General features: G+C 38.0%; 1 protein-coding gene across 1 annotated transcript; it reads left to right on the top strand.

The window, feature by feature from the left end:
* The first annotated feature begins 708 nt into the window (after window positions 1-708).
* On the top strand, window positions 709-18,533 carry LOC149088983 (uncharacterized). The gene is made up of 5 exons (XM_089251125.1): window positions 709-862; window positions 6,246-6,396; window positions 9,435-9,577; window positions 13,905-14,013; window positions 18,273-18,533. The coding sequence occupies exons 1-5, from the start codon at window positions 829-831 to the stop codon at window positions 18,406-18,408; spliced, it is 573 nt and encodes a 190-aa protein (XP_089107251.1). The 5' UTR covers window positions 709-828; the 3' UTR covers window positions 18,409-18,533.
* The last annotated feature ends 3,234 nt before the right edge of the window (window positions 18,534-21,767 follow it).

Raw genomic sequence — 21,767 nt, 5'->3', positions numbered from 1 at the left:
CTACACATTGCAAGCGTTACATGCACATTGCAAAATGCACCAATTCGTTAGAAGATCCGTATCGGAATAGGGGTGCACGCTTGATTTAGTTGTGGTGGAGGTGAATGGAGTAAGGCAGAAAGCTGGGGACATACATGTTCAGTTGAAAATGAAGCTGAGGCAGATATATCCAGTTGTGCGAATGTAACCGAGGCAGACACCACCAACGAATATAAAGCCGAGACGGGTATCCAGCTCCGAATGGAGCTGAGCCAAACATTCAGCTTCGAATAAAGCGGAGGCTGACATCTTCAGCTACGAATGTAACCGAGGCCATCATATGAAGCCGAAGCAGGTGCGGATCGACGGGAATGTGCTGGGAGGGGGGGGCCCCCAGCGTCAAAGGTGGAATCGACTGATCTAATGTATATATGAATTGACATCATCGTGCCGCCCCCCCCCCCCCAGACTTCCAAGTCTATCTCCGCCTATGCTTTAGGTTCGTTGAATCGTCGCGTATTTTACGAGACAAATTTTGACACTGTCACGTGTCCCACGATGCCAAAGTTTTACGACCCCTTGCGTCAAGACGATATCGTGATGCTAATTCATGTCTACTTGACACGACAATCATCGATGACATCTGTGTGGTTTGAAAAATAGCGCTCTCTCCCTATCGTATATCATTGATAATTCGATGTATACGTAATAAATCGCGTGCGAAATGAAAGCTGTTTCGAAAGTGATATCACAGAAAAATATAAAGTTGTGCCTAACAAGTTTCAAGGTGGATTCGGTTGTAATAACGAGGGCCAAAGCAAGACGAAAGTTGGTGATACCGATTTCACGATGAGAACATTGCAAGTCTTCGTTGCCGTTTGTGGTGAGTGACGACACGCTCTATAATTATCCATGAGTAATCGAATCCTGGGGAAGCTCTAAATTTCCCCCGTCCCGTCCGAAAGGATATGCGGTAATATCTGTAGATCAGACGTCGCAAACATAATCCAGCCCAGCACGAGAGGAATTGGGCTGAGGCGACTTGCTCCAGTATAATCTGTACACAAATTCTATTTCTTTTTTTTATTTCTATTCTCATCATTGGCCCCCACTCTACCTCGTGACGGAAAGAATGTTAACCGTAATTTCCCCCACTTTACAGTTTTTACATCGCGGGGGTGATAAATTACTTTATTTATCAAAACATACTTACATATTTCTCTTACTTGTGGGTAAGTCTCTTACAAAATATAAATATTTACATTTTTACCTTCTACTACCTAATTTTGGTAGTTTATCCCTGCTTTAAGTAAATTTATCTCTTTTAAATACAGTTTACAATTCATTCCCGAACATGAGTGATTTGTGTTCAACTTCTCTTTTCTGTTCTTATTGAATTCTATGCAATTAGCACATTGCATCTGACTTTCACAATCTCTCTTCTTATGGTCTTTTGCCCCACAATTTTTGCACTTTCCCATGGATTTACAATTTTTGGCTAGGTGCCCAAACTTCCAGCATTTAAAGCATTGTAATAGTCGTTACCGACTATGCGCCACCTCCCCCGTTGGCTGGCACAAGTTCCATCCGGCCCAAACCACGAGGAGGTGGGGGTAGGTTTCCCTACTTATGTTCCAGATAATTATAGTTTCTGTGGTCTTTCCAATATATAGAAAATATTTTCTATTGGTAGCAACCCTCCTTATCAAATTTTTACCCTCTATAAATTTTATTGCCGTATTCTAGAACATATATGGCGCTTGGGCTTGGGGAAAAAAGCCGTTCGAAATCTGGTGTATTTCAGCCTGGTATACAGAAAATGACAACGGAGAGACAAAAAAAATGACAATGATCAAATGGCTCTGATCTAAACCTGGCTATCTTCGATATAGGCCGTAAGAAAGTCAGTATTTAGCAGTCCAAAAAAAAAAAAAAAATAGAGGTCAAAGACAGGCCACTACTAGGAGGGAGCAGGCGGGTCTGGTGCCCCGGGCGTCAGACCGAAGGGGGAGCAGAATTTACCCTTCGACACATACATGCTCAACCTCATGGCTCGCGACCCCAAACCTAATTTTGTCAAAATGAGCAAAGCAGCGTATTCCCAGATCACTTAAGTGGCCCTCGGCTCATTCCCAGTTCATCTCAGTGACCCGTGACATATCTACAGATCCTCGAGGCATAGTTCCAGGGCACTTGAGTGATCCACAGTTCTAGACCACTCAAGTGACGTACATTTTCCTGTGCATTACGGTTTGAATTTTTACTTTATAATATCAGTTATATTGAAACTTCAGTTAACGAGCAAAAATTTTGAACAAATTTTGACTCGGTTAACGAGTTATGATTCGCATTACGAGCAAAAACGCGCTTTTTAAATTTATTTTCACGTTATCACAAATGATCATATGGATTCTTTCTTTCGTCTGCACAAGTACTGTGGAATTGTGAGTAATATTTTACTCTACAGTCTCCGGTCAGCATGCCTCACTCGAAAAATGAACAAACGTGCGAGCGTGACTGTTTACGATACGAAATTAGGTGTAACATTGCAACAGTGCGTGTGTGCCCTTGAAGTATTTTTTAAATTCTGCTTGGAGAAAACTGTGGGCTGATTGTAGGAGCCAACATTTATCGAAGAGATTGTGTCCTTGGTGAAGACCATGGGACTGGAGGTCCATGAGGATGACATTCGAGAACTAGTGGTAGAACATAGCCAGTTGACCGTAGATGGATCTTCTTTGCGCGCAACAGCAAGAGTTTATGGACGGTATCTCGTCCGAGGAAGAGAAAGTCCCTCACTTTTCAAATGAGATTAGAGATACGTAGAATGTGGGAATCTGTGCAAAATTTTGTAGAAAAGCACCACCCAAGTAAAACTGTAGTAGTGTGCAAGCAATGGATCTGTCTAACGACAATGCAATTTCTTGATTGAGAAATCATAAAACGGAGGCAAAAGCAAGTGTCATTGGATAGGTTCTTTTTTTAAAGACCACAAAAAGAATAAGTTGGTGAACAGGCGCGGATCCAGGGTGATGTTTTGACGGGGGGGGGGAGGTGATTTTTTTACAGTGAAGGTGTCGATCGGTGAAGCCCAACCTAGTGTCCGCAGACGCGAAACGTACTTAAAATATAAAAATTAATATTAAAAAAATTAATTAAGAATTAAAATCACTTAAAACTTTAAATTAGTTTAAAGTTAAAATCAATTAAACATTAGAATTAACTAAAATTAATTTAAAATTGAAGGTAGTTAAAAATCAAAACTAAATTAAAATTTATATTTTTTCAATAAGCAACACGCTGATTTAAAAAATTGCTTACAATAACTAATATTAAATTTAATGAATTAGCTGTTTTTGACAATAAATTTGGACATTAATGCCGGCTTTTTATCTTAGTCCTCGCAAAAATACCGTACGCTAAACAAAGTTCGAGGGGCAGACTGAATAATATGTGCTATTTTATAAACATTGTAAGGAATATTTTGAAGTGCATTACCAGCTAAAAATGTTTTTTTATCAACAGTATCATGTGCAATTGTACAAATAAATTGAAACTTTGCAGATGAAAAGAGGGCCGAATATGAAAAGCATATGAGAATTTTATTATAATAAAATATTCCTATAGAGAGAATCCTACTTCCTCCTGCGCTTGATAAAAAGTAAGGCTCACAGTTAAACGGACAAAACAATGAGCACAAATAAAAATTCATCCGTATGTATTCGATAAATGTTTTTTTTTTTTCAGTTTTTCAAGTCAAAGTAGGTAGATACATTCCGTATAAATTTAGTTTTTAGATCCCTGTGAAAGTATTAAACGTTTCTCTTTGTGACGCTTTGATAGCAATCAGGCAAAATAATATGAATAAAATGAGGATCTCGGTCAACCAGAGAAAATGAATTCTAAGCTACCTCGGATACCTGGAACCTCGTTTGAGTTAAAAGGGATAGCGTGCCATTCCAACGCTATTTAATGTTTTTCAGTATGGAGATCGCATTCCAATACAAAAAACTTGGTGTTGCCATTTGATATTTTCGAAATTTTCTCACTGTAACCGTAACTGTTAGAGTGACACTGTTGTTTTCCATATCATTCTTGAGCGCATACATCAAAATACCTTATGCCAAAATTTCATTCAGTTTCTGTGAATGGTATGATAGTTACGGGCCCATATGTCGGGATAGTTTTTTTATAATCACCCCGTATATATAAGGATAAATAATTAGCACATATTTCAATAAAATAATATGTGGGCATAATTAAAGTGTGTTAATACGTGGCTTAATTAAGGTAATTGGTTGCATTATTAAGAAAAATTCAAGAGTAAAAAACTTGCTAATGAAATTCTAAAAATTGCACGATTTAAAATAATAAATTTCTTTTTCAATTTGTGCAGACTAGAGTTGTCAAAAACCTATTCAAAAACACGTTTTTCCGCCGCAGATATGTTAAATAACAAAAGCTTACTTTCGTGCAAAATGGAATGATTTTTCACTTATAATTAATTATGATTATTAGGTGCACAATATTAATTTTCAGATTTTTTGTCTGAAAAAATTCCCCTCGCGGTGAAATTTAATTCCCGCAGAATATCCGACACCCCATAATCGATTTTATAGTGGATTCCGCTTATAATGAGATTTTTCCTCAGAGTCGAAACTTGGAAGGAGGAGGTGGGTTTGGTGTCCCGGACGCAGGACCGGGTGGGGGGGGGGATGGCGTGAATTTCACCCTTTTACCTGCCCTTTAACATTACAAGGGACACCAAGATGCTGACTAAGCATCTGTTTGCGGAACTGCTCTAAGAACTTTTTCTCGCTTAGTGCGATTCATTTTCGTGCTCCCATCTTTAACTAATACTCAATAATATGTCTCGTTTAAAGCGTTTTTCCGCTCACAACGTCTTTTATTACGGTTTTTGGAAAAGCGTTGTAAGCGGGATCCACTTATAACGCTTAATCCAGGTACTTATTTATTCGCACCTGAACGATTTCAAATTATAAAGGCTTTAAATTATTAGATGGGGGCCGAGGCCCATATTTTCATAGTTATTATAGAGAGGCTATGTTCAAATGCCCACCTTTTCTGCAAGCTAGGTTTTTTTTTTGGGAGGGGGGGGGGCTTTGCTGAGATTTTTTATACTTTTTAGGCTCCACTATAGTGAATTTGTAGAGTGAAAAATTGAAAAATGATGAGAATCGTCCTGGCTGAGCCCTATTAGCCTCACCCTGTGGGGGCCCTGTTAATGTCATTATCAGTGAGTGCGCAAACGAATGTAGTGCACAAATAGTTATAATAAGTTAATATTGAAGAGCTACGAGGATAAATTAAAAAGTTTTGTAAGAAGCGGACATATATATTACGTCAAGGATTCCTTTAAACATGTGAACATATTGAAGTTAACCGATAGTAGGAGTGTCAAATGATCTAATGAGCTGTCCCGTAATGTGGACGGAATGACAAGTGGATGCTCGCAAAGATTCATTTTATTTCGGTACTTAAAATAGACTCGGGTGTTATGCGTTTGGAATCGTGTATAGCGGGAAGTTGTTGGATGCGGCCGAAACCATTATTTTCTGTGCGTGGGTGGGTGGAAAAGAAAGAAAAGGCCAGGCCATACTTATTTATCATTACTCCAACATGGAAATTAATTCGAAGGATTTCGCAACAGCAAAAGAAGTTGAGAAACCCTGGTGGCGTATATACCAAAAATATGCAGGGTGTCCCAATAGGTACGAAGATTTCTGCAGATTCATTTAGAGATAGTCCAGATGAACATTTTCATGTATAATATGGAGTGGGGGATATATCTGAAAAAAAAAAGCGTCACGGTGTTAACGATATATTTTAAGAAATCCTCTCATGTCCCATATTATAAAAACGCTCGCCTCGATTATCTCTATTGAAATCGACAGAAATACGGGCACCGCGTACGCATTAGGACGCCTTTTACCTCGAATGAATCATTTGTGTGTTAGGCCGAGATTACACTATAAAAGTTTGATAAAAGTTCTTTCATAAAACTGTAAAAATTTAACCAATAAGAGTTACATTAGAGCGAATGTAACCAACAGGTCTTTTGGTTGTTTTTTCAAGTTGTGTAAAGGATCTTTTATCAAACTTTTATAGTGTAATACCGGCCTTACCCAAAAAATTCTTTGGAAAAAAAATGAAAATTGAAGATTATATATTATGTCAGAGTTGTTGCCAGTATAATTTGAATAGCCTGAAATTGTTTGATTATTTATTTTTTTTTCATGTCACAGCACTGTCAATAGCTTCATGCGTACCATTCCGGAGGAAATGCGATTTCGGTTTGGAAATATTCAATTGCATTGCTAAAGTCAGGTTCAACATGGATGATTCGCAGGGATATCCTCATTTCATGAACGGAGAAAAATTGGACACGATGTGCAGGTAATGTACATAATGTATTGCATTGATTCCAGATATAGGGAAAACATTCTTAGAATACATCAAGAACCGCCTCTACGAGAAACGAGATACATTGCAGAAGTACTCTTAGGGACGTTCACTTGTAGATTCACAGTTTTGGACAATGTATTGTGGATTAACCAGTTATTTTTCGCGGTTATATGATTTACCGTAAAACGTCCTGTTAAATGGATAAATATTAATCGTTTTTCTCGTCGGCTGGAAGTGTTTTTTTTCTAACATGGTTGTCAGTGAAGGGAATAGTTTACTATCAGTTGCTGTGGATTCTAATGTTATTCACACGTTGAAAAAAATACGATAGCATGTTGGGGATAAATCGAGAAGTTATCCATACTTAGATGAAGACAATCTTAGTTTTTGTGGGCAGTGTGCCATGTTTTTTTCTTATAGTTCTTAGTTTTTCGTGGAAAATGCTTTTACTTTGGGGTTCCTGTATCTTTAGATAGGTCTATATTTGATATCTTCATTTTTATGAACTTTTTTTTTGCATTATTTAACAGCTACCTTGTTGGACATTATGCCTATTGTGGTGCTTGAATTTGCATTTTCCGGTCACCTGATTTTATTTTCTTGATTGAACTTTGTTTTATTTTCATACTATGATAAATTTGTTGCATTGGAAATTGATTGCGTTATCAAATCATGATTATCTTTCTTGGGATTTTCACACTTGCCATGTTTTCTTTTATTTTTGATATACCTTTATATCTCTTCTTTCTCTCTTTTTTTTTTTGATTTATAACTTTGAAATGTTTGTTTTTGTGCTTGGATTTCTGTTGTTACTTGATATTCTTCTGTGATATTGTGTTCTTGGTTCTTGCTGATCTCAGCTGTAGGCAGATTGGTTTTCTAGTGTTACTTGGAAGTTTTCAACTCCATTTTGCATTTGGTTCTTTAAATTTTTTTTTTTGTCGTGATGCAAACTTTTCATTTTTTACAAGTGATGGAATTTTTGTTCTTTCAATAAAAAGTCCACCGCCAAGATGTTGAGAACCTCCGAACGATGGAAATAAGTCGTAATGAGTTTTGCACAAACGTTTTTGAGTTCGGGTTGCACTTTGTTACGAGTTTATTTCAAGTGAGAGTCACGTTTTTTTAGATAGTTGAATTGTGCTCACCGTGTCTAACTTACATAGACCTGCAGGACTTTGGTCCTCACTTCTAATCACGAAAGCAGATGACAAATACAAATGCAAACACAAGGTCCACAACGGGCGAATTGCCCAACGAGGTGGCTGAGAAAATATGGATGTCAAATAAAACCAATCTACAGCAACCCAATATAAAAGCATATATGCTAAAGGAAAAACAAAACAATGATTAATAATATATAATACACTGCCTATAAAAAAGATTATGGTTGTCTTAATTCCAAGTATGGATAGCTTCTCGATTCATCCAAATATGTTTATCGTAATTCTTTTTTAAACGTGTCAATTGTGTTAGAATTCGCGACCCCCGTAGGCTGGAGGTGCCCTTAGGTTCTTGTCGAAACAGTCGATTGACGGCGTATTAATAACTCATGGTCTATCCTATAAATCTCGTTAAAAATTTTAAACACTTCGATCATATCCCCCCCCCGACACCGGCGTTTCTCCAATGTGAGCATACTCGAACATCGAGTCTTTCTTCATATCTGAAGCCTCGTGTGCCATCAAGAGCACGCGTAGCTCTTCACTACACCCCCTTCCAGTACGTCTATATCATTCTTTACGTATGGTCTCCAAAATTTAATGACATACTCCAGCCCAGGACGAACTAAGCATCAGAAAAGCGGAAGAATGACTTTAAGAGAACGCGAAGAGACCTTTTTAAGAATGAAACCGAGAATTCTATTCGATTTTTTTTACCACCACTGAACAATATTCATAACATGGCCCCCACAAGAGTGGGGCTGACAGGGCTGTACCCGTGGAGCACGAGACGATTATCATTATTTTTTTTGTTTTCATGATATAAATTCCCTATATAAGGGTCCGTGGAAAGTCTAGCTTGAAGGCCCATTAAAGATCCCAGCCTAGGAGCCCTGCTCCAGGATGTGGAGGTGACAAGGTTTAGAAAACCTAAGCCGCTTGTCAATGAGAATTCCTAAATCGGTGACCCTAGTTGCATTCGGGATAGTAATGCCATTCAACTCGCAAATGAAACGTGGGTTGTTCGAACCAAAATGAGCGACCATGCACTTATCAACACTGAAGGTCGTGCATTAGCCCATGCTACAATCATATTCAAGTTCGTCTGGAGCATCTCCCTTTCGCTTTGATTCCCAACTACCCCCCGTTAGCTTCTTCACGTCATCTGCTAACAATCCCGTTGATACCCTAATCGAGTTTATCGATATAAAGTGTGGACCCAAGGACATTTACTTGAGAGACTCCACTCTTCTCACCTATGTAATCAGGTAATTCCCCGTTCGCCGTAACCCGTTGTGAAAAAATACTAGAGCACGCGACACGCATAATTCTCAGAACATTAATATTGTACATTAGGGCCACATATTGTATATACAAATAAACACAACACGTTCTGGCATGTCCCGAATTGTTAGAAATTTCTCAAAGGAATGTTTACGAGGAGCATGCACAGTCAAGTAGTAGTAGTAGAACTTGTCGCCCCCGCCCTTTCCAAACTGGGGTGGAGTCGTGTGTTGGAAGCTTGCCGTAATTTTCTGTTCTGGATGAGGGGACGTTGCATCTATTTGCTCATGCTTGGTGTGTGCGTGCGACTATCCTCCGCAGCAGTTGGCTACACGGCATCCTTGAGGAAAGATTTACGGAGTCGGTGAGATTTTTTTTCCGTGAGCCTTAGCGATATTTCGGCAGAAGACATAGAAGAACCTGTTGGTTTCATCAGTTTTGTGTCTTTTCGAAAAAAAGCAGCAGGGAAAATAAAAAGCTTTAGCGCTTTCCGTCTCCCCACATGTTTTGCAAATTATATCATCAACGTAATTATATTCTACTGATTGACTTTGATTAATGATGTTATTGCTTGTGTTTCAGGAAGCTCATGCCCCTTGCCGATTGCGTGGCAGGAGTTGCCGGATGGTGCGATAACAAGGAAATGAAAGATTACATGGATTTGTACGTCGCCTCACACAAAGTAACGAAAGAACTTTGTAACAAAGACGATGAATTTAGAAAAGGTACTACCTTAAAGGAACATTCGTGTTAAGTTGATTACACTTATAAGGATGCCCTGGATATAGCATACGGGGTTATGTAATATCCGATTTTGGCCCATTCACTTCTATATATTTTTATCTCCGTTATTACATACCACGCTTAAAACATACACTGTGGATACAACATACCAAAAACAACGTTAACCTTTAACCTAGAAAATGATTCACAACATAATGACATAAATGAACATAGTAAACTGCGAACGAAAACCTGGAAAAATGAAGCAAAAAACTGAATTACTTGCCGCGTTTTTTATTTGACTGAATTTTGTGACGTGATGTTTGTAACGGTCAGTTACGCGCCAAAACACCCAACGAAAAAACGATTCCCCCCCCCCCCTCCCTCCATGCAAAAGTGGGTTGCCGCCAATTCAAAATGAACTGAAATATTCAACCCAGTTAGAAGCCAAGTTCAATTAACAAGTTTTCTACAATTGGCTCTTTTTCCCTCTTCGTGTAAAGTGATGTTATTAAGGAATAAATTTGTCTCACTATATTGGCAAATTTATCACCACATTTGTAACACGTGAGCTAAAGGGGATCTATTAGAAATATTGTTTTCTCAAAATCAACAATTTTTTGCCATATAATTCCATTTTCATTTCTGCACTGTTAAGTGAAATTTTCGGAGGGAAAGGTCAAGGGAAAAAAATGGTTTGCACACAGCTTTAGCTTTCTTGATTTCTTTCAAGCACATTGCTATCAGCTTAAAAACGCCAAGTTATACGTTTGTGTATTGTTGCACGTTCGGTGTATTTGGCAGGATTCGAAAGTGACGTCATCAATTTTAAATGCGTTATAATTCCATAATTATTGGTCAAATCAAAAAAAACCGAGAACACTTTTCCGTGTTAGTTTTTCACAGGGAATGTGTAATTATAATTAGGCGTACAGGCATACAGTATACATACTGTATGTACTGTACTTTAATAAATTTTCTGAATTTCTCAAGAGATATCAACCAAAATTATATTCCGTATTAAATTTGTTTGCGTGATTCATAAGCTTATTTTGTCCGGAACAATCTCCATGATGCACTTTATGTGTACATGCAACTGCTATAGAAGCTCATCAGTGTTTTTCCGCCAACACTTTTCATTTCCGACTCCACATTGCTATATAAAAAATGCTTCTTTGTGTGTATTTTACCTTAGCTTAAAGTTCCTGGCCCGTGAGTTCAGTGACACCCTGTATTACAATGTAGATACTCCCTAAGATAGGATTTCCGAAAATTCCACCCTTAAGGGGGGAGGGAATCATGACAGGTTCAAATCAGAGGAATTATCACCGAGTAATTTGCAGATTACAAAATCCACGCGAGCGGGGCCGTGGGAGTAACAGCTAGTTTTTCATAATTTGGTTGCCAGATATATAATGAAACATAAAAATTGCAGTCGGATATCGTGAAAATTCAGAAAGATGTACGCGATATCGTGAGCTGTAATTTATGCTATTGGCTGAGAGTACCTGAATGAAAAAGGATTTTCCACAAATTGGTATTTCGATTATTTTATGTTACTTGATTATTTCAAAAAGAAGCCCACAGTTTTATGTGAATGAGTGAAAAATGTATCTGACGCTATAATAAGAGAAATGTTTGAATATAGCACACGTGTATGATGCCAAAATGAAGAAACTGAACGAAATAATCAAATGACATAAAATAATCGAAATACCTATTTGTGGAAAATCCTTTTTCATTCAGGTACTCTCAACCAATAGCATAAATTACAGCTCACGACATCGCGTACATCTTTCTGAATTTTCACGATATCCGACTGGAATTTTTATATAAGTTTCATTATGTATCTGGCAACCTAATTATGAAAAAACAAAATATATATTTTCTGCGCATGAGCGATTAAAAATAATTTACTGAAAATGCTCATTATCATTTTTGAATTGTTACATTCTAAATTCCTACACAAGGTGTTTCGTGTGTAGTGCCAATTTTTCTGTAAGTTTCATAAAAATTGGTTGTGAAAACTCCGCATGTTATAAGCAAAAACTATGCGATGAAAATTGGAATTTCTATATCTTCGTGTATACATACGCGCTATTCTCACGAAAATACGCGCAAAGTTAGCACAACATTTTATGAAAGTTATAAGTCATTTGAGTGCTGCTTTTTCTGATACAGGGTTGATCAAAAACTTTTTTTCTTTCTTATTTAATTATCTGTCGTTTCCCTAAATGCACTCGTGTTTAAATTTTCGCTGGAAATTATCAAACGAGCATGGGGGTTTCCGTGACGGGAAATTTCAGAACAAATTGTCCACTATTTTTAGTACATAGTGTAGAATGCATGAGCAAGATATGTTATAAGGAGAAACAAACTTTTAGTTTTTCCTCAGCTTTTTTCATACGTAGGGGTTGCTTTCATCTAAAACACAAACATTCCTGTCCATTACCTCCTAGATACAGAACCTCTAGGACTCTAGGAGGTAATGATCTAACACCATCCGGCAAAGTTAATGCAGGGCAACAACAAAATTTTCTATGTCTTGACAATTGCACCTATTCGCGTTTAAATAGGGGTTGGGGAGTTTCGCGTTATATAGAGCTTTCTGATAGTAATTAATACTTGAAGTTAGAAATTTTATAATATCGTCTTTTGAAGTTTTCCATGCTCAAAATATCCAAATTCTACAGAATATAATATCTCTGACGTTCACGAATAAACTTAAAGAGCAATTTTAAAGTAGACATTTTTTGCAAGAAAATTAAAAAAAAAAAAACTTTGAAAAAAAAATTGAAAATATTTTATGGCAATGTGGAACAGCTTTGGTATAAGGGACACGCCAAATTGGCGACTTTTTTTCCGGCGATAAGTTGCCATCGTTGGCGTGCTCTGGTTTGTTGTTGTTCTGCTGGGTTGTCGTTGTTCCAGAATGTTCGTAGAATTCTGCCAGTCGGTGGCGCTGACTGTTGTTTTTCCGTGTTCTTAGCGTCCTAGCGCGTCTTTCAAACGGGTTTTACTGCCATTTTCAAACTGGTTTTCTCTTTTTCTCATTCTATCCTCTCTCTTTTTTTCTTCCAAATGACGTCACTTAATAGCCGCGGCGTTTTGAAAAACCGTTGGGATAGTTCTTCATATTTTCTCTTGCTTCCGTATATATGATGTAGTGTGTGTGTCGGATTAATTGGAATTATTTTGGACATCTTTTCCCTCAGGTTGTACCTTTAATTTTTTCCAATATTTATTCTTTTCTACATGCAGGATGCCCCTGCATCCTTTTTATTTTATTTATTTATTTTATACCGTTGATTATTTATAAGAACCCGGATTCTCGGAAAGAGAGTCCGGGTTTTAATTTATAATACATAGAATATTTTTATTTATACAGCAGGACCGTTATTTATTCACAACGGTCCGGGTTTTATTTAAACCCTGATTTCATTTTTTTTTATCCAGTTTTATTTTTTAAATACTCCACAGCTTATTTTTGTTTATGCCATTTGTTTTTACTGTTTTCTATGCTGGCGACTTTTTTTTTCTGGAGCACGTAGTGTCTGGCGGCTTTTTCTCGGGCCGTCTGACATATTTGGCGCCGGGAAAAAAAAGTCGCCGAAAATCGCCAACCTGTCCCTTATACCAAAGCTGTTCCGGATTTTAATGCACTAAAAATGGAACGTCGTTGCTGATTGGCAGAAAATCCTGAAATTCAGGTTTTTCAACCAATCAGCAATGACATTGAATTTTTGGAGCATAAAAATACTAGCCCTTCAACGACACTGGTGTGTGTGGCTGTAAATAGATTAATAATCTGAATCGGTGATGGTAACTCGTGGGAAAAATTGGCTAAAATTGGGGAATGGGGGAATTTGTTATCGTTTGTGGGAAATTTTGAGAATTTTTGTCAAATAAAAAGAATTATTCATTTATTTGTTTATTTAATTTTCTGCTTTTCTACAGCTAAATACACTACTTGGCTAAGTATTTTTACCTATAGATGGCAGCACATTAATTCTGAATTTGTAGGGAAAAACTTACTGAAAAGGGAAATTTTGGCTGGATGAGATTAAATAGTAAAACGAAGAATTTTTGTTCATATATATATATTAAGTGATAGCTCAAAGTAATTGCATCAACACTTCTCATTATCATATTATTTTCTAAAACTAATGTTATTTGAGATAGGAATGAAAAAATTTTTAGGACATATTTTTCGTTTTATAGGGCATATATTTGGAATTTTTTAAGAGCATAAATGCATATTTTATAGAGCATAAACATCCTAGCCCTAATAATGACATTGTTATTTTTTTTTTCTTAAATTCCGATCAGACTATTTGAAGCAAGGAATTTGCTTGAACGGAATCAAAAATCAACTTTCCTATGAATGTTACGAGGGAGTTTCGCTAATAATCGATGGTAAAGGAAAGCAAGTTTGCCAGTGAGTTATATCTTATTGTTTCTCTCATTTCATGTTGTTTAAATTAGCTTCATTAATAGAAATTAACTCATGCTATTTGAAGACGAAAAATATTCAATATTAAATATTCAAACTCTTCAAGTTGAAAACATCAATCGGTTTTCTGATCAAAAAAATAACGCCTAGTCTTACAATATATGATTTCCATTCATTAACGTTTCAAATTCACCCGTTGGTAATTTAAATAACAAATGACAGCACCTACTAGCACGCATATACCTATGAGCAATCACTTTTAAGCGGTGATTAAAAGGTTTCGGATAATGTTAAACTTCTACTTAATAATAAGCTTTGACTAACGCGATTAATCGAGACTTTATTAAAGTGTGCAACTGGTTTTCGGCTAATAAATTAATGTATCCAAAACAAAATTGATCTATTTTTCATTACTTAATAACCCTCTTCCTAATATTAATATTGTTTCCCATGATTCTAACTGCTCCCTTAACGATTGTCATTGTGATCCCCTTGAACAAGTGCATTCTATCAAATATCTTGGTGCTTATGTTGACTCTAACCTTAAATACATTCTCATATCACAAAACTTCACATCAAACTGTTATTTTTTGAACATATTTTTTTTTTACCTCAAGTTTTATGTCAATTCCTGTTTCCTTTTGTACTACTCATTTTTTCACTCTCTACTACTCTATGGTCTAACCGCCTGGGGCAGTAACTACATCATTAACTTATATCCTTTGATCACTTTGCACAAAAGAATAATTAGACTGATTGCTAACGACTATATATATTGGCCGTTCAAGTATTACGTCATCATCGATGGGGGGGGGGGGGTTCCGATTTGCTGACTTTTGATGACAAGGGGGGGGGTTGTATAATGCTTACGTCATCAACCACCCTTTATGACAATATGAGTTAGGATTCAGAGGGGCAGAGCTGATGACGAAATTTTGCTGACATGGAGGGGGGGAAAGGGGGGTCATCGTTTTGCTGACTTTTGCTAACAAGGGGGGGGGGTCAAAAGGGCTAAAAATTTGCTTACGTAATACTTGAACGGCCTCATATATATTACTCCCTCACTACAACTTTTCCATTCTCTAAATAAATATATCAGGGGCGTAGCCAGAAATTTCGTTCGGGGGGGGGGGGACCACTTTCATTTTGGGGGGGGACCCCCAAGTCCCCCCCCCCTCGCTACGCCCTTGAAATATATTACCACTTCGACTTCTCTGTCTTTGAATCGGTAGTTATTTTATTTAAAAAAAGCAACATTCTTTACCTCCGAACACCTTTAGTTCTCCTGCAAGAATCAACTCCACCTATTTACTCCCTAGAATCTATAAAACGATTGGTAAGAAACATTTTTCATATCTTGTCCCTAAATTCTATAAACTCTCCGCCTAATCAACTCCTTAAGAATAATACTTCATTATTAGCCTTAAAATGCTACCTGTTTGCAATAAATAATATATTGAAGAGTTTTTTTAGAATAAATTTCCCTCCTATAACTTCCTTTTTCTCCTTTACTACATTTGGACCTCCTTTACATTATATAAAGGAACTTCCCCCTTTTTTTTCTACAATCGGAATATTATCATCACATGCCTGCGGCCACCATGACCTAACAATTCATATTGTGTTTAGTTAGTTTTTTTTCCTTTACTGTTCACACATGTTGTGTTAGAATTTTTTTTTAATCTTTCTATTTATTTGTTTATATGTTTACATGGTCCATACCAAATTGTAATTCGTGATTGCCAGTAAGGGCCATTTGGCTTCTTGGTGGTTTTTCTCTGTATTCCACATTTCCCACTAATAAAGTATTGTATAGTAATGTCTCACACAACCCCTTGAAATGAGCAGAGGATGAAACAAAATGCAGGACGTCACAGATTTATCCACAGAACAGCTATTTACAACAGAGATCTTGACGGAACGCGACCTAAAAATAGCGAGAAAGATTTACAGATCAGATCTTGTCTTCCGACTCAAATTTTACAGCTGCATCGTTCTTTTCTGACGGCGTCACCTTATAAAGGTCAAAGAGACCTTCGAGAACAATGATTCCCAACGTGGGCGTTAACGCCCCCTGGGGGGCGATGGAATGTTCCAGGGGGACGGTAGAAGCTACAGGTTTAACATAGGATCCTATGGATTAGATTGCGTTGGGGGGCGATGGGACAAAAAAATTTCTGAAGACGGCGGCGATGGGACAAAAAATGTTGGGAAACTATGTTCCAGAACGATCTTGACGATTCGAGCGATAGCTTTACATTTCTGGTTTGGCATCATCACGTCGTTGAATCGGAGCTGTCACCAAACGTTCCAACTTGGCGGTATTTCAATGGGTTTTGATAAAAATGCGTTACCGATTATTTACAGGTGAAAACTGACATAAATAGTAAAATGTAATAAATGATGACATTATTTGCCCAACTTTCGTAACAATATGATTTCCGTTCATTAACGTTTCAAATTCACTCGTAAGTAATTTGAATGACAGATGATAGCATCTATGTAGTAGCACGCATATACCTATGCGCACCCACTTTTAAGCAGTGCTTAAAAGATAGACGCAGCACAATCTGCTGTGAGGTGAAATGATAATAAAATATGGTAATGAACCAAGGTTGCACAAGAACAACACGAACACCCAATGCTGTCAACTATGACATACTCATGAATAGGGTTACCAGACTCTCTGAAACAGAAAGGAGGACACTTATGCATACCTCTACTTTTGATAACGTTACTTTCCTGATTTCTTCAACAGATTGCACTACTATACTAACAAAAAACCGCTCTCTTCCCCCACAATATTTTTCCCCCAACTGAGCCGCTTAAAAACCAAAGAAAAAAAAGAGGACAAATAGCGATCCGTCTCCCCTCACTTATAATGAATTATTCACACAGTCTGGTCAGGTTTATTACTATGCCTGGAGCAAGGCGCGAGGTTTTCTTTCCCTACCTTCAGAAGGTTTTTTCTTTCTGGAGTGTTGCTTCTTTGCCAGAGGCGATTTCGTCACAGGAATCAGCAATGAGTGTTGTTTGCATCCTATTTTTTTTTTTTTTTTTTGTTTCTCGGACTGTTTTTTCACATTATCCTCGAACAAGTTGGGCTGTATTTAAAATTACATCTGTCCTGCTTGGCGGTAAATTACGGGTTCTTTTATTCTTGAAATTTCGACGGGGATTGGTCAAAACGTGTAAAAATGTGTGTGTGTGTGTGGGACGGGGGGGGGCAATAGATATATGGTTTCAGAGAGAAAGTATACTTTTCCCAAGAAAAACAGAAAAATAATTGAGGAAACCTTAAAAAGAGGACAAAATTGCTAATTTTCTAAAACGTAGGAGGACGCTTGAAATGACATCAAAAAGGAGGGCATGTCCTCCTAAAAGAGGATGTCTGGTAACCCTAAATATGGCTCAACTTGCTCCAGGATAATATGAAAAAGACAGTTCACAAAAACAAAACCACAGCACATCAATTTTAAAAAATACCATTGTTTGCTCACCAACAGCAATACCGTATACTGAAGTGGGGAGGGAGAGAGAGCTGTTGCCTCTTTTATTCGGAAATGAAGAAAATAGAATGCACAAACAACACTCAATACTGATTCCTATGGCAAAATCGCCTCTGGCAAAAAAGAGCAACACTCTCTCGAAAAAAATAATGAAAAAAAAAACCCGAGGGTAGACAAAGAAAACCTCTCGCCTTGCTTCAGGCAAAGTAAAAAAAAACTGACCAGATTTGTGTGAACAATTCGTTAAAAGCGAGGTGAGACGGATCGTTATTTGTTCTTTTTCTTAACTTTTTTCGCTTTTCTTAGAGGTTCTGTTGTAGTTGGGAAAAATTATTGTGGTGGCGATTCTTTTTTTTTTTTTTTTTGTTAGTATAGTGGCACCATCTGTTGGGGAAATTGGAAAAATTGACCTTACAAATTGTGCGCATACAAGCGTCCTCTTTTCTTGCGTTTCGAATCTGGTAATCCTAGTCACACGTAAAGAAACCAAGGTTGCCCCCAGAACAATATAAACAACCCAGTGCAGTCCATCATGAACGGAGGCTCGGATATTTCATGAGTAGTAATAAATAATAAGCATGCACAACCGACGAACAAAACTACTAATTTACAAACAACAAATTTGAAGGCCACAACAGGTAAATTTCCCAACAATGTGGGAAATGTGGACATCGGCCACTCATTATGGACGTGACGTTGACCTTTATTATTAAGCTTTTGTTATTGTTTTTTAAGGTACTACGAAAAGACTGTGGACACTTGCGAGAAAACCATCCGCGAAGGATGCGGAAACGATGCAGTCGACATGATCCGGCGATTGATCAAACCACACCAGAACCTGTATGACAGAAAATGTGGAAATTCTCAATAAGAACCACGATTCCTGTTAGAACCTCTGCGAAGTCCTTTCGTCGACCACGATTTTCAAGGGAACAGAAGACAAATCTCCCGGAAAACAAATTTATTTGCGATCAATAAAAATTGATTCCTCGTCTACGCTTTAAATCTTTCCTTGGAGTGAATATTTTACATGTGTTTGGTCAGGGAATGAAGAACGAGGCTTGATCGTCTTATAGTGACTGAGTAAATCTGAACCTGTCATAACAGACCCTATCCCGTTAACACACTTCTTTTAATTTTTCAACGGCCCTCGATGTATTTTACTATCTGTTAATGGACCTCATCTGTTAATCCCCCTCAGCGGAAAAACATTTCAGTCCAAAGGGTGTCCGTTATCGAGAGGTTGTACTGTAATAATAATAGGTATAATATATATATATACACTACTACTGCTACTTACCGTACATATACAGGGTGGTTATAAATAAACTGACACTACTCATACCTATGTAGCGCCCACTCTGGTGGAAGTATTTACATAAAACTTGGTATAGAGGATCTATGGACTGGGGGGGGGGGGAGAGAGATTCAATAAAAAAAGTTCATTTTTTGACTATCAGGTGAAAAATTGGCGCTTTTTAACCGATTTTAAACCGATGTCTTCGTGTTTTATTTCGTTTAAAATATTGCATACAGCGCCATTCCCTGCTGGTGGTGAGTTTTTGAACTTTTTTTTCTGTTCGGAAAATTGAATCCCATGACCTCATGTAAACACCAAGTTTGATAACATTTTGTGCAATAGCTTTCGTTTTATGCAAATTTCAAAGTGGAACTTTAATTATAAAGACCCTGTATAAGCTTTTTTTCCTTCCAGCTCATATGGGTGCCGTTCAAGTATTACGTAAGCAAATTTTTAGCCATTTTTGCCCCCCCCCCCCTTGTCAGCAAAATTTCGTCATCAGCTCTGCCCCACTGAATCCTAACGCATATTGGTGGGATCAGAGACGTACACGAGGGGGGGGGGGGACAAAGGGGCTCCCACGATCAAAAAATGTATTTTTTTAATGCAAAAAAATATTTTTTTTAATTTGAAATTTCGGAAGCAATACCTTTATATGTTATAATCAATTTCTGTTAATTTCAGTGTTATTTGAAGGCTATGAACTCAAAATTTATCTTTAATAAATTCATTGCGACCCACACTCTAAGCCATAAAATGATAAATAGCATAAAGGCCCTTGGCCCGCGGATCAAATATGGCCCTGGGGGTTACTTGATGCGGCCTGCCCTCCTCAAACCTAATTTTGTAAAAATGAACTAAGCGGCACTTTTACAGATCGGTTAAGTGTCCCGTGGTACAATTCCAGAGCATTTAAGCGGCCCGTGGCACATTTTGAGATCACCTAAATGACCCGGGACACAGTTCCAGAACACTTAAGCGATCCGTAACACATTTAGAGATCCCTTGAGTGACATGTGACGTAGTTTTAGAACATTTAAGTGGCCCCCAGTGCGGTTCTACATCCCCGCAAGTTACCCGCGGCACATTCTCAGATTATTTAAGTGATCCGCGGTGTACAATTACGGATCACTTGAGTGATGCATGGCACAGTTCCGGAGCACTTGGATGCTCGAAACTTTAGAGATCACACTAAAGTGGCTCTGTAGGGCACTTATCAATGGTGGGGGGGGGGCGGTATGTTAGTTCAAGTGCCCACAAACTATCGAAAGATTTGTTTTTTCTCGTTTTTGGTGTACCGAGTAAGATGCCATTTAGAATATTTCATATTTTCATAAAGGGTGGTTGATGACGTAAGCATTAGCCAAACCCCCCCCCCCCCTTGTCATCTAAAGTCAGCAAATCGGAAACCCCTTCCTCCCATCGATGATGACGTAATACTTGAATGGCCCCTATGATATATTTGGATAATGTGTCATAGATACGGTTGGAGAATCGTGTGGCGTCAACGTCCAGAAATTGATGATGAAGATTGGTGTCCCCCTAAATTGTTGAAACCAACCACTTGCAGAAAAACAATTAGTTAAAGTTTTCGTCGATAGAGGTCGCTGCACGAAAGCAAATCACTGGAGATATGCAAATCAGAGTCAAGTCCTATAAAATTTAGTGTATGCGATTAGCACCTCATTTCTTAATTTTCCTGTTACTGGTGCTTACATAAGGTTTTCATTGTGATGTTGACATTGGGTGGATGAAGTTGTTTTACCTCAGCCACGAATCGCCGGCTGAGGCTTTACGAACGTTTCGGACACAGAGGAGATTGAAGAAAGCTTCAGGTGCAACCAATCCTGTCGAACTTTCGTGCAGCACCCTCTATTGAAAAGAAATTTAAACAAATCCCCCCTCCCCGTAACAAAAACCATAAAAAATCTCCCTTCGGGAGAATAACCTTTTCGAAACGGCGTTCAAATATAACAATTCCTTCAATTTTTATGAATTTTTAAACTATTCCCGAATTTAACAATGCCACCCTGTATGTCTCCGACTATTTTCGTAGCCAAATAGGTCAGTATAGTGGCGGAAAAGTGTTCGTATCATTTTGTAATGGAGAGTGTATACGGCGACTCGTTAGAGTCATTGGGTAGACCAGGACGGGTACTGTCGAGAAAAGACGGGGACATCCAGCTAATTAACACCAATAAACGTCTAGCATTTTAATTCCCAAAGGTTGTTCGCCACGACACATTTGGGTGTCGTGAAATGAGCCAGCTATGCCATGAAAAATTTTGGGAATGGGATTACATATAGTCAGAGTAGAAATCAAGACATCTATTCCCAAGCATGCTGTCGAAATTTCCCTCAGATATCACAGTTACCGCGAGGAAAATTCGAAATTATAAATTATAACCTTATTCCCAAGGGTGCCGAAGTATTCAGATGTGGTGATTGAACCAGGGCCGCAACTAAGGGGTCTCGTGCCCCAGGCGTTGGACCAGAGGGGGTGCAAATTTCATTCTCAAACCTTACCTTCAACATTACAAGGGGGCGTCAAAATGCGCACTTGCCCCGGGTGACCAAGCATCTAGTTGTGTCCCTGGATTGAACATTAAGATATTCAATGGTTGGTACGTAGAAAAATCACAGTTGCGTCAAGAAATTCGAGCATCTACCACTTCCACTCCCAATATGAAAATCAGGTGGCAGCAATTCCAGAACACGCACCACGAATAACACCAACATTAATAACTACATTAGGTCCACACATGAGGCGTACAAAACTTTCCAGAATGCACCAATTCGTTAGAAATTCTTCAGAGGAATGTTTATTAGGGGCGCGTGTACGTTTAGTAGTGCAGTATTATCCCAATTACGACGCCACCTGGAAACAGATGGCATTAGAATAGATGTTATCATTCATTAGAAAGACAAGA

Source organism: Pholcus phalangioides, unplaced genomic scaffold, assembly GCF_987345545.1.
Source record: "Pholcus phalangioides strain wild (caught in Gottingen) unplaced genomic scaffold, Ppha-v1.0 ptg000003l_1, whole genome shotgun sequence".
Lineage (NCBI taxonomy): Eukaryota > Metazoa > Arthropoda > Arachnida > Araneae > Pholcidae > Pholcus > Pholcus phalangioides.
This window is presented reverse-complemented; position numbering and strand designations above follow the sequence as displayed.